Raw genomic sequence first — 15,182 nt, forward strand, 5'->3', positions numbered from 1 at the left:
AACTTTCTTAATTCCCGTGCAAAATGAGAAATAGGCATGTAATAAAGATACGGAGGGAGTAGTAAAAAGGGTTTGTAAAACATAGAATAAAGTAAGTACTTTTGTATCTTAGGAGGCTAACAGCATTATAAAGCAGACAAAAACGAAATATGTAAAGAAGATTATGAAATGAATTCAACATATGATTGGATATTTGGATTGAAATAATATAAACCTTACATTTTCCATCTTTTCTATGAAAAGCCTTAAATGTACTACCAAAGTTTTATTGAGTGCACGATACGTCAAGATGTTCATTTATTTTTTCCAAGGATTAAGACGTAACTTCAATTTAGTTGAATCGAATTGAACTGAATTATAGAGAGGCGATTGAGTACTAGACTAGTGAGTCACTAAGCGAGTGGCCTACTAATGGCCAAATTGAAGTCTGGTCACACCTAACTTACATTATTGTCCTTCAAACTTTCCAACTTAGAATATAGAGAATGATTGACCTCCATTGTTGTATGTTTGTCATCAGTTTCACTACAATCCACCGTCTTAGAGGGTGTGTGGAAACAGGATTCCTAGTTGCGGCGGTTTTACAAGAAAATTACGAGCTAGAGTATACCATACAAAATTCTAACTAAAGTCATAAGGTGAGCAGACCTAAAAGCATCTATTAAAGACTTTAGTCATAGCTAAGATTGTTCTACGGAGAACAAAAGGATGACAATGTTAGAAAATGGCGCCTTTCGGCATGAAATTCTCCAATCAAACTTGTAATTTCCATAATACTTCCAGATTTTCATTGAATCACAGGACCACAAAATTGAGCTTGTATTCTTCCTATTGCTATTCATTCATGACCACAGCCACGGGTATTAAACATAGTGTGAACTATCAAACAAACTATTTTTAAAGCAATCAATCCACATATCTCCCGTGCATTATGTACACAAGTTAAGACTCACAAAATTCTGGTAATTACAAATCAGAGAAGGTGACCAAAACTAAATAATCATTGATGAAAGTACTGAATATATCAAGGTGAAGGTGGGATGATAGGATTATGAGCCTCAATGTCAACATGCCGAATCCCAGGAACAAGCTTCTGGATCTCTGATTCCAGCCTATCTACTTCACTTCCAAGAGCAGTCACTACTTCCTCACCTGCCATTTACAATAATTTAGCTTTTTTAAAGTGATTACATAGTTCTACATTCTGCATTTACCCTCTTAAGACATGCACAATATCCTCTATGACTGCGGACATGATCATTTCAGAAAAGTTTAGTCCACATTTACTTACCATAGTTCGACATAACCTTGAGCAATTCAGAGTCATCTTCTCCGTTTGCAGCATCCCGGAACTGCACACAGTGAGAAACTCTCAGCTAAGTATATAGACAGAACTCTCCCCCCACCCCCACCCCCCCTCCCACACACACACACACACAAAAACAAGGACAGTATATACAGATGTTTCTCATCAATTGGCAGACACTATATGTATAGCAATTATGTTACTTTGACTTGGCATTATGGTGTCACACCGGAGTCAGTACAACACAGCAAGGACAAGGGTATAGAATCCATACACGGCAATTGATCTTACAACTGAACATTCCATGTGAATTACATCCACAGGTAAGACAAACGAAGGGGCCAAGAAGAGAGACTTAGGAGAGTGCAATCAACCTACAGGTAATAGATTTTCCACTTGAGGAGCAATGTAGAGCTCCTAGATTAAAATGGTACATAATGCATGGATCTTAAAGGTTTTTAGGAAAATGAATTGAGTCCAAGTGGACTTACTTATTGGGGTTTGGAATTTAGGCCCCTTGGAATTCTAATAATTTAGTTTAAAGTCTTGATAATTAGATCTGGATTATTATATGTAATGGTTTTAGAAGTTAGAATCTCGTATCCTGCATCCATTCCAAATCAATAGTGTTCCCATAATTCTAAAATCTGAGTCTTGCCAAGTTAAATATGTGTACTTGTATCCAATACCTATAATCGAGTTTAAAATTGGTCATGTACATTTAGTGAACATAATAAGAGAATCAATCAATCAATCAATCAAAGCCTTAATCCCAAAAGTGGGGTCGGCTAACATGAACCAAATTTGATTATTCCGTGTAGTCATCAACATAAATCTTTCTCCTCCATCCCTTACGATCCAAAACTTCATCCTAGAGAAATTTTTTTTTTTAAAAAAAAAAGAACCAGTATAAAAGAAAAGGATGATAGGCTCTTAAAAAATTACCTGTCTAGCCCATGGTTCACGCCCTGCACGATTAATATAATTTTGCACCAGCACGGCACCATTGAAATCTGTTGCACAAACACCTTTCATGGTTAATTCACTTTGGTACAGCTAATCTTAATCACATGACGAAACATAAAGGGGTATTTGAAAGATTAGTCATATAAATCCAGTAACTTTAACATAGATCGTTCAGCACATAATTGATAAAGCATCATACGCTTATTTAGAACATTACTGTCTCTCATTTTGTATGCACTGTAGACATTTGCAGCAAATGTGTTGAACAAAATATTCATGGCTGTAATTATAACTACATGAACCCATTTGTTGTCCAAAATACATTAAATTATATTGGCTGACACCTGACTAGAGTGCGTTCAATATTCAAGTAACTTGTTTATGAGCTACAAAGGTAGCAAAAGTTGATAAAAGTTAATAAGGCAGAAAAATAATAAAGTATCCACTGCCGCTTGGTGAGCATGAAATCCACTATAATGCACAGCTACTCAACTGAATTGTAAATCATGCAGTACAACAGTAAAAATTAAGTGTAAAGATTTACCAATTTCTGCCTTAAATCTGAAGAACCCAGGTCCAATCACCTCACTTTTGCAGTCATAAATTGAATCCACAACCTTTCAAAGATTAAAGGACATGCAGTGAGAAAGGAGATGCCTTAGTGTAACTGATTAAGTTAAACAGTGATTCAAATAGAAGTGTGGCACCCAAAGAAGACATACTGGGTCATTTTTCAAAAACTCCAAGACCTTTTGCATATCCTGGTCATCAATTGCCCTTCCAATCAAAGCATGACGATTTCTTTGGATCAAGAAAATGGCAACCTGCAATTATTCCACAAACAAATGTACAAAATTTATGAAGGAGAAACAAACTCTAGTATTCATAAGCCACAAGTTGCTGCATTAACCACTTCAAAACAATAATTTAATAAGAACATTTGTTATCAGACTAGTTCTATAATTTTTCTCCTTTCCTGAAATTTTGATTTCAATTCCATTAAACATCATTTAGAACCCAGTATTACTCCTGCCACAGGCAAAATTGGGAGGTTCTCATGTACACAATGTAACCCCTAGTAGTCATAGATTATTAGAGAGGCTGTTTTCCAAGGATTACACTCCATTCCATCGATTAACTAAAAGTCTAATATGCAAACATTAGAAAGAAAGAGTTTCCAAGTTCCAACAATTAAAGACTTCTCCCTAATATTTTTGGTGCCTCTCATGGAATACAATACATTGTGAATTTGTGATGATTAAAGACACTGTTGCAGATGCTCAGTATGAACTTTTTTCACCACGTATTTCTCTCCAATACGAGATAGTTCATAGTTGTATAACTTGCATATGAGTATGAGTTGGAGTGTCCTTGACTTATGTCAACCTAAATATGCCAAAAAACTGCTATGTATAATTGAGATGGCTTTCAAGTTCATCATGTGAGTTTTGCGAGTTGAATAAATGGGAAAGAAATATTACTGCTTTCTTTTTAAACATTGTAATTAATTTGGTAGGAGATGAATGATAAGACCTTTCAAGATTGGGTATCTGCTCCGGTTCCTATGTAAGAAGTTGTATATAATATATAGCTTCTTTGTGGCTCAGGCTCATGGTGCTGTTTCCTGCTTAAATTCTGTGGTCTACAGACCCACTCTTTCACATTTGTAAATTGAGATCAATCAGCTCTTTCACACTTTTCTGTCACTTGTTGAGTATGGCACTGGCACATAGGAACGGTGTAGCGTTTTTAAGCTTTATTTTTATAGATTTGAAAGGCTTATATATTTATGTGGTTCTCTCCTAATTACCTAAAGATGTATAATTACGATAACAGCAACCATCAAAAAGGAATGGAGGTAGTATTACTCTAACCATTAACATGCATAATACAGTAACAGATGTTATTATGTAAGGTACATTTAGATTTGTCTTATAAAATTTCCAATAGATCAAGTTTTAATAAATTTTCATTATGGATAATTAATATTGATTGATAATGTTGTGCATAGGCAAACGTGAAAGCCAAATTGGAACAATCAGAAAAACGGAAAGAGCATTATAGGAAGTTTTATTTAATGTCGCTCCTAGGGGCTAGGGCTGCATACATCAAAAATAATGATAATACCATGCCACACCAGAAGAAACAAAACATCAATGGCTTTAAGCACTTAAAGCAAAGCCACATCTAGAAATTTGTTGAGAGGTTTTACTCACCATTCCAAGCAAATTACCAACAACTATTGAACCAATTGGGTCATAAATTGGATTCCCAGTGGCATTCACAGCCATTAGGGAAGCGCCTGCAATAGCTAGGCCAGTTACTGCAGCACCATCCTGCAAATTCGAAGTTAATGAATAAGGGACATGATGAGGGGTAGATCAGACAACACGGCCCACCACAGAAAGCCCTCCTTCAGGCAAGAAAGACAGATAATAGGAATAAATTGCAGTGCCAAAACAAAAGAGAAAAAAGTCAGTGAAGCCTATACAGTGCTTGAGGACATAAAGCATGTACCAAAGAGTGGGAGTGAGCGGGTAAGTGTGTGTTACAAGTGATTCACATGAGTGTGTGAGCTTGAGGGAAAATAATAGTTCAGGGCTTAAGCAGAACAATCAATATTATAGGATTATAGGCCAATACAACCAATTAATTTATGGAAAGCATGTTATAAAAGTAAATCAGGTACAGTATCAGCAGACTACAGAAGTAGCACAAGCCCTTTTGAAATCAAAATTTCAATTTGCTCAATTAAGAATACAGTTTGTCATCAATTACAGGAAACAAAGTCAGATAAGATGCAACCCCCTAACAAGAGCTTAGATAAATCAAACCTATACACTGGAAAATTAGACAAGAGTCCCATATCTATGAACATAACAAAAGAAAGAATTTCTCTTCTCAGGGTGTGAATTCTCAAGTCTATATGAGACAGGAAAGGCAGAGGGGGGGAGTTGGGGGGTGAGGGGGGACCAGATATCTCATTTAAGGAAGTAAAATAAAAATTTCCCAAGTCATGGACCTTTTCAGCAAATCAAATTTCATCAGACCCCAATTCTATTTGTTGGGTTCTACTCTTAATTTTTAATAATAGTATCCCTAAGTATTGAGGAAAGTGCCAGAAACCAAAACAAGACACATTCTAAATCAAATGCATATTTCATTAACAATCTAACATATAGCTAACTTACAAACCTAGGAAGCATAGATATATGGAGTAATAGATATACATTAAATCCAAGTATTACACTTTAACCATATCACATAGATTAGAGCACATGTATCTAAATTTTCATCTATAATGCCACAGTAACAAAGACTTACCTCTGTCATGACTGCAACAGAAGTTGGATCATGTCCACGCCAAATGTAGTCTCTAAGCTTCATTCCCTCAGCAGCTGCCCCTTTCCTTACAGCATGTATTGCAACAACTAGAGAAGCACCTAAACAACTGCTGATGTGTTAGAAAAACAAATCAAACAAGCAATCAAATCAATCAATCAATCAATCAATCAATCAAAGCCTTAATCCCAAAAGTGGGGTCGGCTAACATGAACCAAATTTGATTATTCCGTGTAGTCATCAACATAAATCTTTCTCCTCCATCCCTTACGATCCAAAACTTCATCCTCACGTAAATCCATGCACTTCATATCCTTCCTCACTCCTTCCAACCAAGTCATCTTTGGTCTCCCTCTTCCTCGTTTAATCCCTCCATGGTCCCACTCTTCCACTCTTCGCACCGGTGCACCCTCGGGTCTCCGTCTTACATGTCCAAACCAACGCAGACGATTTTCCCTTAATTTATCTACAATGCCCGCCACACCTACTTTCTTGCGAATAACCTCATTTCTGATTCTATCTCTTAAAGTGTTTCCACACATCCACCTATGAAAGTGTTTCCACACACCTACTTTCTTGCGAATAACCACAAATCAAATAATGACCAGAAATCTCAATTGAAAGTGACTGTACCTTCAATAATAAAGGAGCCACCTATAACAAGGGCTGCATATTTAATGTGTTCTGGGGGCTGGAAAGATTATCAAAACAGAATTTAGAGTAGTTGCAGACAAATCATCATAATGCAGTGATATTTATTAATAATTTGTAATACCTGTGAATCCCACAAGTGTTGAAATCCATGAATTATAGTTGCACCCGAGCCAAGGCAGAATATGCCAACAGCAGATATCAAGGACCAGACAAATCTCTCCTTTGAGTAACCATAGCTATGCAACACAAAAGCAATGAAACTCGTATCAGCCTATCAGGTATTTGCCCATCACCCACTAACACAATTTTTATTTTTCATTTTACTAACACATTTTTTTATATACACTTAATATAACACAGCCTATTTTGATTATGTCATCTAAGTAAATCCAAAATAAATTAACATGAAAGCATCAGTGCTTGAAACTTTTCCTCCCAGTAGCAGACACTTGCTATTAACCGCAAATCAGTGAGTTTTTATGGAATATAATGAAGCACAAAATCAACGGAGTCACTTTCTATGAAAAACTTACGGATGAAGAGCGTCTGGACCACGCCTTGAACTACTCAAACCATATGCAAGAAGCGCCTACAATGTGAAGATGAATTAGTCTCTCTGCATGCAATAATCAATGGATAGAGCCAATCTCAATGCACCAATACTTTCAATAAATAACATACATTGCTACAGGAGATTACAGGGAAAAGAAAAAAGAGTAACAGGTTTACCTGATTTGCAAAATCTGCAACAGAGTGTATAACTTCAGCCAGCATAACATGGCTAGAAGTCGTCATCCAGACACCAAATTTGAGAGAAAATACAAGAAAATTGCACCATAATGCAGTTGTGACAGCTCGCTGACTAAAGTAATAACAGAAAGGTAATCAATAAATGAAGACAAGAAGCAACAAAATGAAGACATTCAAAAACATATGATATCAAAGTATCTCCAAGTCAAAAGCTATCATCATGAGCAATCATTATGTGTGAATGAATGCATGTAACATTGTACAAATTGTTAAGCACGTCATTAATTATATCTTATGCCTCACCAAAGGCCTATTACTTGCAGCACCACTAAGTAAGCACATGTGAGCCGATTTCATTATCAACCTTATCGTGTTTAGCTAAGGGCATATCTGTACATAGCTAGTATGACACAAACCCCTATTAGAGCATCAATTTATTGTGTTTATTCCAAGAACCTAACACACTAGGCACGATCAAGCAACCTATCACTGTAATCACCCAAATACATGATTAAGGTTGGTACCAAAATATACTCTTGTTTTCATCAAATATCAACTTTTATACGTAGTAGAATCTATTCAAGTTAATAACTGATCTCACTAAAGAAACCAATGAACAAATCCAGCTTATCAATAGTATTACTAGTATTAAAAAAAATAAAAAATAAAAATAAAAAAAAAATAAAAGGCTGCAGCTTTTTTTTAAAATCATGTGTAAATAATAGATTAATAAACCCACTATACTAACACCAAAAACAGATAATTTTATCAATAACTCATGAGCCAATATTACAAATTAATTCAAGAAAAAACATATAAACAAGAAAATTAATAAAATTAAATGAAATTACCTGTGTTGATCAGTTACTTCAATCCTTTTAACTTCTTTAGCTCTAGTAAAAAAATCTGCACCCCAATAAAAAGACAAATTGAACAAAATTAATAACAAAACAACCCAATAATCCAAAATTAAAATACATTTCAAACAACAATAAATAAAATGAAATTAAGAGAAAAGTAGAAGAAACAATTACTGCGATGAAAAGAAAGCTGATGATGACTAAAATCAATTGGAATTTGGGAAAAGGGAGAAACCCTTTTGGAGGAGGGATTAGAAAACAAAAACCCTTGTAAAAAACTGGTAGAAATATTAGTATTAGGAATTCTTCGAAACCCTTGTTCAACACCCGATTTAGCAGGAGTTGACGAAGAATTGGAATCGTCGCAACAACAAAAGATTAGAGAGAGAGAATGCGGCGGAGTTAGCGGCGGTGGTCGGAGGGGTTGGCGAGGGAGGAGAGAGAAAAAGCGCCGCCGCTGCATCTCTACTATTGGTACTACTGCTACTGCTACTGTTGCTGCATTATCTTCAAGAAAATCGAGAAGAAGAAGAAGATTGAAGATTGAAAAGTAGAAGTTGGCGGTTAGACTAAGAATGAAGCAAGCATTTCTAAATGAAATGAAGCATTATTCTTACTTCCCTCCAAGCTCCAACCTCTGTCACATTACAACACTTTTGCATTTTGTTATGTGCTTTTGCTTGGAGTTTTAGACCGACATACGTAAACGGGTAATAGGAATGATGTAAACGAGATTTGATTTAATAATCCCTTGATGATTAATGATCTAAAAATGTGTAAGAAAGTTGTTCCGTGAAAATTTACTTCATAAGTTCATACAATATGTTGGAACGAATTTGTTTGACTTGTTTCAATTAAGACTTAGTTCGACAAGATGTAGTATATGTGTTAACTACGATATTTTTTATTTTTTTGTTGAGCGAGCAAATTGGTCATTTTCCTCTTGGGAGGAAACTTGGTTGAGAGCGTTTTCCATGAGAGCGTAATATTGTCCGAGCCCAAATACTAGCTAAAGTGATTAAAGTGAAATTGAAAACAACATCAATAAGGATTCAACTCCATCACAAATTCCTCTACAAAATTCTCAATTCCAACAGCCTAAGACCATGTCATTCAGGGATATGGTGAGGTCTGACCAGATGCAGGGGAATAACCACCATCAATCTGAATTCCTTGACGATGATGATGAGTACTCTGATGATGATGAAGCACCAGAGGGGGTGGTAGACGACCCCCGCTGCCCTGTCATTTTGCTCACCAAGGAGGAGAAAATGAGAATAAGAAAGCCGTGGAAACATACCCTCATCATCAAAATGTTCAATAGCAAGATTGGATATATGGCATTGATGAAAAGGTTAAAGAAGAAATGGGAACTGAAAGGTGGATTGATTCTCACTGACATTGACCATGATTATTTCATAGCTAGATTCTCTAGTGTGGATGATTACAATCATGTCTTAACTCAAGGGCCATGGATGCTTGATGATAATTATCTCACCATTAGGAAATGGGTTCCAAATTTCATCCCGGATGATGCACCTCTAAGATTTCTCACTGCCTGGATTCGAATTCCCAACTTATCTGTGGAGTATTTCGATAAAGAATTCCTACTCAAGATTGGGAGTAAAATTGGGAAAGTTATTCGAGTTGATAATAATACTGCTATGGCTCAGAGAGGTCAGTTCACAAGACTGAGCATTGAATTGGATCTTTCCAAACCTTTACTTTCAAAATTCTGGCTTAAAGGAAAGGTGTGGATGGTGCAATATGAAGGCTTGAGAATGATTTGCTTTAATTGTGGAAAAATTGGTCATCAATCTGACAAATGCACTACCCATGGTGACAAAGATATGGATGGTGAAATCAATATGGAACGTAATCATGTTAATGCACCTCCCATTCCAAGAGTTGAAGAAGAGGATTTTGGCTCTTGGATGATGGTGAAAAAACCACACCAAGGAGGAGAATTCCGAGGCCGGAAAAGCCACAAGAGGGACCCAAGCAGCCCCAGCAACCAGCCAGGTCAAACCCAGGCCCAGCTAAGCCCGTTGGTAGTCAGAAAGCAAGTCAACAGGGTTCAAGATTTGCAGCATTAAGGGAGGATAATCCGGAACAGAATAAGGAAATAGTTGATCTTGAGGATAATTTGAATACTGATAATTCAAATCCGAGTATCTTTGAAACAGTTGATTTGGCGAACTCTTCGCAGGAAAAGATTGATATTGAAAATAAGGAAAATAATTCCTCTTTTAATGTGGGATTTTATTCCGAAGATCAAGCCCCAAAGATTGCTTCAACAAAAAAAGGAAAAGATACAAAAAAACAGAATCTTCAAAATAAATCTATCCTAAAAGATATAACTAATATTCCTGTGAATGATTCTATCTTAACCCCTATAGCAGCGTTTGTAGCACCTAACCCTACGACCATCTCTCAAGCAAACACAGAAGCCTCCCCTAAGCCATCCCAAGCCATCCCTGAAGTCCTTCTCTCTGCATCTCAAGAAGCATCTTCCCTAAGCCATGTCTCAGCTACGGCACTCACCAATAATCCTTCACCTGCCACCAGACAAGATCATATGTGCGACCGATCAGATGGAGGACCCTTATTTGGTAATTGCAGACCCCCTGACTCACAAGGTGGAGATGGAGATACACTCATGGTCTGTAACGAATCAGATGATGCCGGAGTTGATGGTAACACTCAAGTTACCTATTGACATCAAGCAAGCTTTGCAACATCTTTTTGATGCACATAATGCCAGTTTCCCTAATACTCTTATGTCTATGAATAATCACAACCTAAACACTACCTCGTTCCCAATCACTTGTATGATTTGGAACACCCAAGGTACTGGAAGTAGAGAATTCATCACTGTTCTGAAAGAGATTGTTAGAGTTAACAAACCTAGTGTCCTTGCTCTTGTTGAGACACATATGGGGGGTGATCATGCCCAACGCTTAGTTACCATCCTTAACTACAATGGCCATACTAGAGTTGATGCTCAAGGCTATAGTGTAGGAATTTGGATTTTTTGGAAACCGGAGTTGGTGACAGTGGATCCAATTACCAAACACAATCAGTACATCACAATGGTGATCACTAGAACAGGGGAAATCCCGTGGTACTTTACTGCCATTTACGCGAGTCCTGACCCTTCGAAGAGAACTGAACTGTGGGCTGAATTGAGACAATTTGCAGAAAATAATCACCAACCTTGGCTCCTTGCTGGGGATTTCAACGAGACAAGATATAATTGGGAAAGAAATTCAAGTTGCTCTTAAACTACCAGAAGGAGTGAACGATTCAATGCGTGGATTGAGGACACCCAACTTCTTGAACTCGAATTCTCCGGACCTTCGCATACCTGGTAGGGATGGCAATTTAATCCGAGTTCGATTCGAATCCGATCCGATCCGAAAGAAAAAAAATCCGATTCGAATCCGTTTAAAATTAGTCCGAATCCAAATCCGATAAAATAGATCCGAATCCGAATAGGAGGTGGATCGGACTTGGACCCTACGCAAAGTCCGACGGAGTCCAATCCGAGTCCGAATCCGAGAGTGTAAGCATATGCTCTATAACTTGGGACAATTATTTGCTTGTTTTGTAGCAAAATTTTGTTATGTAACTTAGTTTATAATTTAAATATGTTATGTTTATACTTTAATTGGTATGACAATACAAGCAATTATAGATATATGACATTACAAAAAATAAAAATAAAAAAAAATATTCGGACCATTTCGGAGGTCCGAATAAACAGACCGGATTCGGATCCGAAAATTACGAGTCGGATCGGATTCGGACTCGGATTTTTCGGATTCGGACTCGGATTCGGATCCAAGTCCAGGGTCCGTTTACTAAACGGATCGGATTCGGATTTAGCCACATCCGACCCGAATCCGATCCGTTGCCATTCCTAATACCTGGGCCAGGGGAAACTCCTATGATACTTATCGAAGTGCAAGACTAGACAGGGCTTTATGCAATTCAGAATGGGGTCTACGGTTTGATCTGGCAAGAGTAAAACACTTGCCAGCGCTGCATTCAGACCATACTCCCCTGTTCATTTCACCCAATGGATTTGCCCCTCTCTCTGCCATCAATAGACCTTTCCGGTTCCAGGCAGCCTGGTTAACTCACGAAAAATTCGAAGAATTCATCAAAGAAAAGTGGTGTCCAAATGATCCTCTGGTGCCGCTTCTCAAATCGTTTTCTGAAGATCTGCAGGAGTGGAATAAAAATGTCTTTCATAACATATTTAGGGAAAAAAGATCACTCATGGCTCGTATTAAGGGAATCCAATCCTCCCTCTCTCGACAAAGAAATTCTAGTCTAATCAAGATGGAAGCTAAGCTTAGACGAGAATTAGATCAAGTACTCCATCAGGAAGAGTTGCTTTGGTACCAAAAGGCTCGAGTCGATTGGTTATCTGATGGCGATCGTAACACCACATTTTTTCACTTGAGTACAGTGGTAAGGAGATGGAGAAATAAAATAGTTGCAATTAAAGATGAGAATAATCAATGGATTCATGATAAAGAAGGGGTGAAGAATTTAATTGTTAATTATTTTCGCAATCTCTTTACTGATGATGGTGGTTAGGGAGAATATAATATCCCTACTGGAATGTGTTCTCCTTTTTCGACTTCGGATTTGGACAAATTAAGCAGGCCATACTCCAAATGTGACATTGATTTTGTGATTCAGAATATGGGCTCTCTTAAGGCACCTGGTCCGGATGGATTTCAAGCGTTGTTTTATCAGAAGAACTGGGATGTTGTAGCCCCGAATGTGTACTCGATGGTATTGTCTGTCCTTGAAGGTAAAGGACTTCCTGACTCTACGAATGATACCTTCCTAGTTTTGATTCCTAAATCTGATAACCCTGAGCTCCCCTCTCAATTCCGACCTATAGGCCTTTGTAATGTTACATACAAAATCATTACTAAGGCTATAGTCAATCGAATCAAAAGTCTCCTTCCTAAGGTCATCTCGTGTTCCCAAACTAGCTTTGTTCCGGGAAGACAAATTACTGACAACATCGTCATTGTACAAGAAGTGATCCACACAATGAAGAGAAAACAAGGCGGGAAAGGTTACATGGCGATAAAAATAAACTTTGAAAAAGCCTACGATAGGCTAAAGTGGAGTTTCATCCGTGACACCTTGACTGAAATGAATTTCCCTCGGCTCATGATTGAGGTTATTATGGAGTGTGTGACCTCAACAAATATGAGAGTGCTTTGGAACGGAGAAAAAACTGATGCCTTTCATCCCACGAGAGGCATTCGCCAAGGTGATCCGCTCTCACCTTATTTGTTTGTGCTATGTATGGAGAGGCTAAACCAAACCATCGAAGAGGCAGTGCTATGTGACAGATGGAAACCAATTTTTGCAAGCAGAGGAGGGCCGAGTCTTTCCAATTTATTTTTCGCAGATGACATCATGTTATTTGCGGAAGCTTCCATTGAGCAGGCTGTGGTCATTCGGGACTGTCTTGACAGATTCTGTGCAGCCTCGGGTGAGAAAGTCAGTCTTCAAAAATCTCGGGTTTACTTCTCTAAGAATGTCACGCAGGATAATGTTGAAGCAATTAGTGAGGCTTTGGGGATGGAGTCAACTGAAGATCTTGGCACATATCTAGGCATGCCTACGTTCACTTCTAGAGTCACCAAGGAGACTTTTGTCCACTTATGTGAGAAAATTGATAGAAGGCTTTCGGGTTGGAAGTCTAAATATCTATCGATGGCAGGGAGGATTACTCTTACAAAGTCAACTGTTACATCCCTTGCAACTTATTCAATGCAAACTGCAAAGATCCCAAGAGCAATTTGTGATACTATTGACAAGAAGACTCGTAGATTTCTATGGGGAGGCAATGAAGACAAAGCAAAAATCCATCTTTTATCTTGGGAGACAGTACAATTGCCAAGGTGTAAAGGTGGATTGGGAATCAGTTCTACAAGACAGTCTAACTCTGCTTTTCTCATGAAACTGGGCTGGAGAGTGCTTGCGGAACCTACTGCTCTCTGGTCTCGCGTGATTCGTGCTAAATATTGTAGAGGCCGGTGTGATATTGATATGTTCACACCAACATCTAGCATGTCTAATGTGTGGCGTGGCATTGTTGATAATGCGCATTTGATTAAAAAAGGTTTTATGGTGGCTATTGGTAATGGTTGTCGTACTCTTTTTTGGGATCACTGCTGGGTTACTGACTCCCCCTTAAGGGACTTGGCGATTTTACCAATCCCAAACTCAATTGAAGGAGCTATTGTGAGTGAACTCTGGGACAAAGATGCAGGGTGGATGTGGGATATTTTTGCGCATCTACTACCCTCTGAAGTTCTGAAGTTAATAGCATCACACAAAGTGGCTGAAAGTCCAAATGTTGAAGATGTACGCTTCTAGAAAGGTTCAAGCTCTGGAAAATTTTCAATCAAACAGGCTATGGTTCTGTTAAAGGATGAAGATCTGACTCCAAAGCATCACAAATGGGACTTGGCGTGGACTGTCAAAGTTCAGCAAAGAGTGAGAGTTTTTCTCTGGTTCGCCTTCCATAATCGTGTGTTATGTAATGCCAATAGACTTAGACGAGGGCTTACTGATGATCCAAGATGCACCAGATGTGAAGGCAACTTAGATGAGAATTTATTACACACTTTGAGGGACTGTCCTGCTGCTGCTGCTGTATGGAGAAGCATAGGTAATTCAGCTGATCACCCTTCCTTTTGGACAGGATAATTCAAACTAATGTGAGTTAGTGGATTCAATAATAAGGATTGAGGATAATTCAAACTAATTTTGAATCCGATAATAAAAAATTATAGTTATGAATAATTTGGTTGATTTTGGATTTATGCATATCTTCTTTTTTTTTTTTTTTTTTTTTGCAAACTATACAAATCTATTGTTCATCAATAGTTTGTTGATTTTAGGTCAAGTCGATTTTTAAAGATAAATAAAATATTATACTTTTGTTAAAAATATTGTTATGTACATTGAATATTCATTCTCGCATTCTCATGTGCAGAGCATGTGAGTAGTTAAATGCGTAAATGTAAAGAGGTCCACCTAGAATTAAACACCATAGTGCATAATTCGAAATAGATGCTTAGTCAAGTTTGGGCGAAGAATTTAAGTTGGGTACTCCATAATCGTTAGGTCACTACATGTCAATCTTGCTAGGATTAGGCAAGGCAAAGGGCTAGAGAGCAACAAATGACATTAAGTCACAATTTATTTACCGAAATCAATATGTGCATATATTTTACTATGCAATGTCACTAAATGAGCAA

The 15,182-nt window shown here is 37.6% G+C and overlaps 2 protein-coding genes across 2 annotated transcripts; one reads left to right on the forward strand and one right to left on the reverse strand.

Annotated features, from left to right (window-relative positions):
- Window positions 1-753: 753 nt before the first annotated feature.
- LOC145617783 (metal tolerance protein C4-like) lies at window positions 754-8,560 on the reverse strand. The gene is made up of 13 exons (XM_081672534.1): window positions 8,053-8,560; window positions 7,870-7,924; window positions 6,998-7,130; window positions 6,802-6,857; window positions 6,390-6,504; window positions 6,248-6,305; window positions 5,597-5,715; window positions 4,489-4,608; window positions 2,995-3,096; window positions 2,817-2,889; window positions 2,252-2,319; window positions 1,292-1,352; window positions 754-1,152 (listed from the first exon to the last, which is right to left on the reverse strand). Exons 1-13 carry the CDS (start codon window positions 8,339-8,341, stop codon window positions 1,025-1,027), a joined length of 1,377 nt encoding a protein of 458 aa, XP_081528660.1. The 5' UTR covers window positions 8,342-8,560; the 3' UTR covers window positions 754-1,024.
- A 2,104-nt stretch (window positions 8,561-10,664) lies between these two features.
- LOC145616715 (uncharacterized) lies at window positions 10,665-14,628 on the forward strand. Its single transcript, XM_081671461.1, has 4 exons — window positions 10,665-11,151; window positions 11,876-12,357; window positions 12,487-14,283; window positions 14,332-14,628. Exons 1-4 carry the CDS (start codon window positions 10,665-10,667, stop codon window positions 14,626-14,628), a joined length of 3,063 nt encoding a protein of 1,020 aa, XP_081527587.1.
- The last annotated feature ends 554 nt before the right edge of the window (window positions 14,629-15,182 follow it).

This window comes from Chenopodium album, chromosome 26 (genome assembly GCF_948465745.1).
Source record: "Chenopodium album chromosome 26, dcCheAlbu1.1, whole genome shotgun sequence".
NCBI lineage: Eukaryota > Viridiplantae > Streptophyta > Magnoliopsida > Caryophyllales > Amaranthaceae > Chenopodium > Chenopodium album.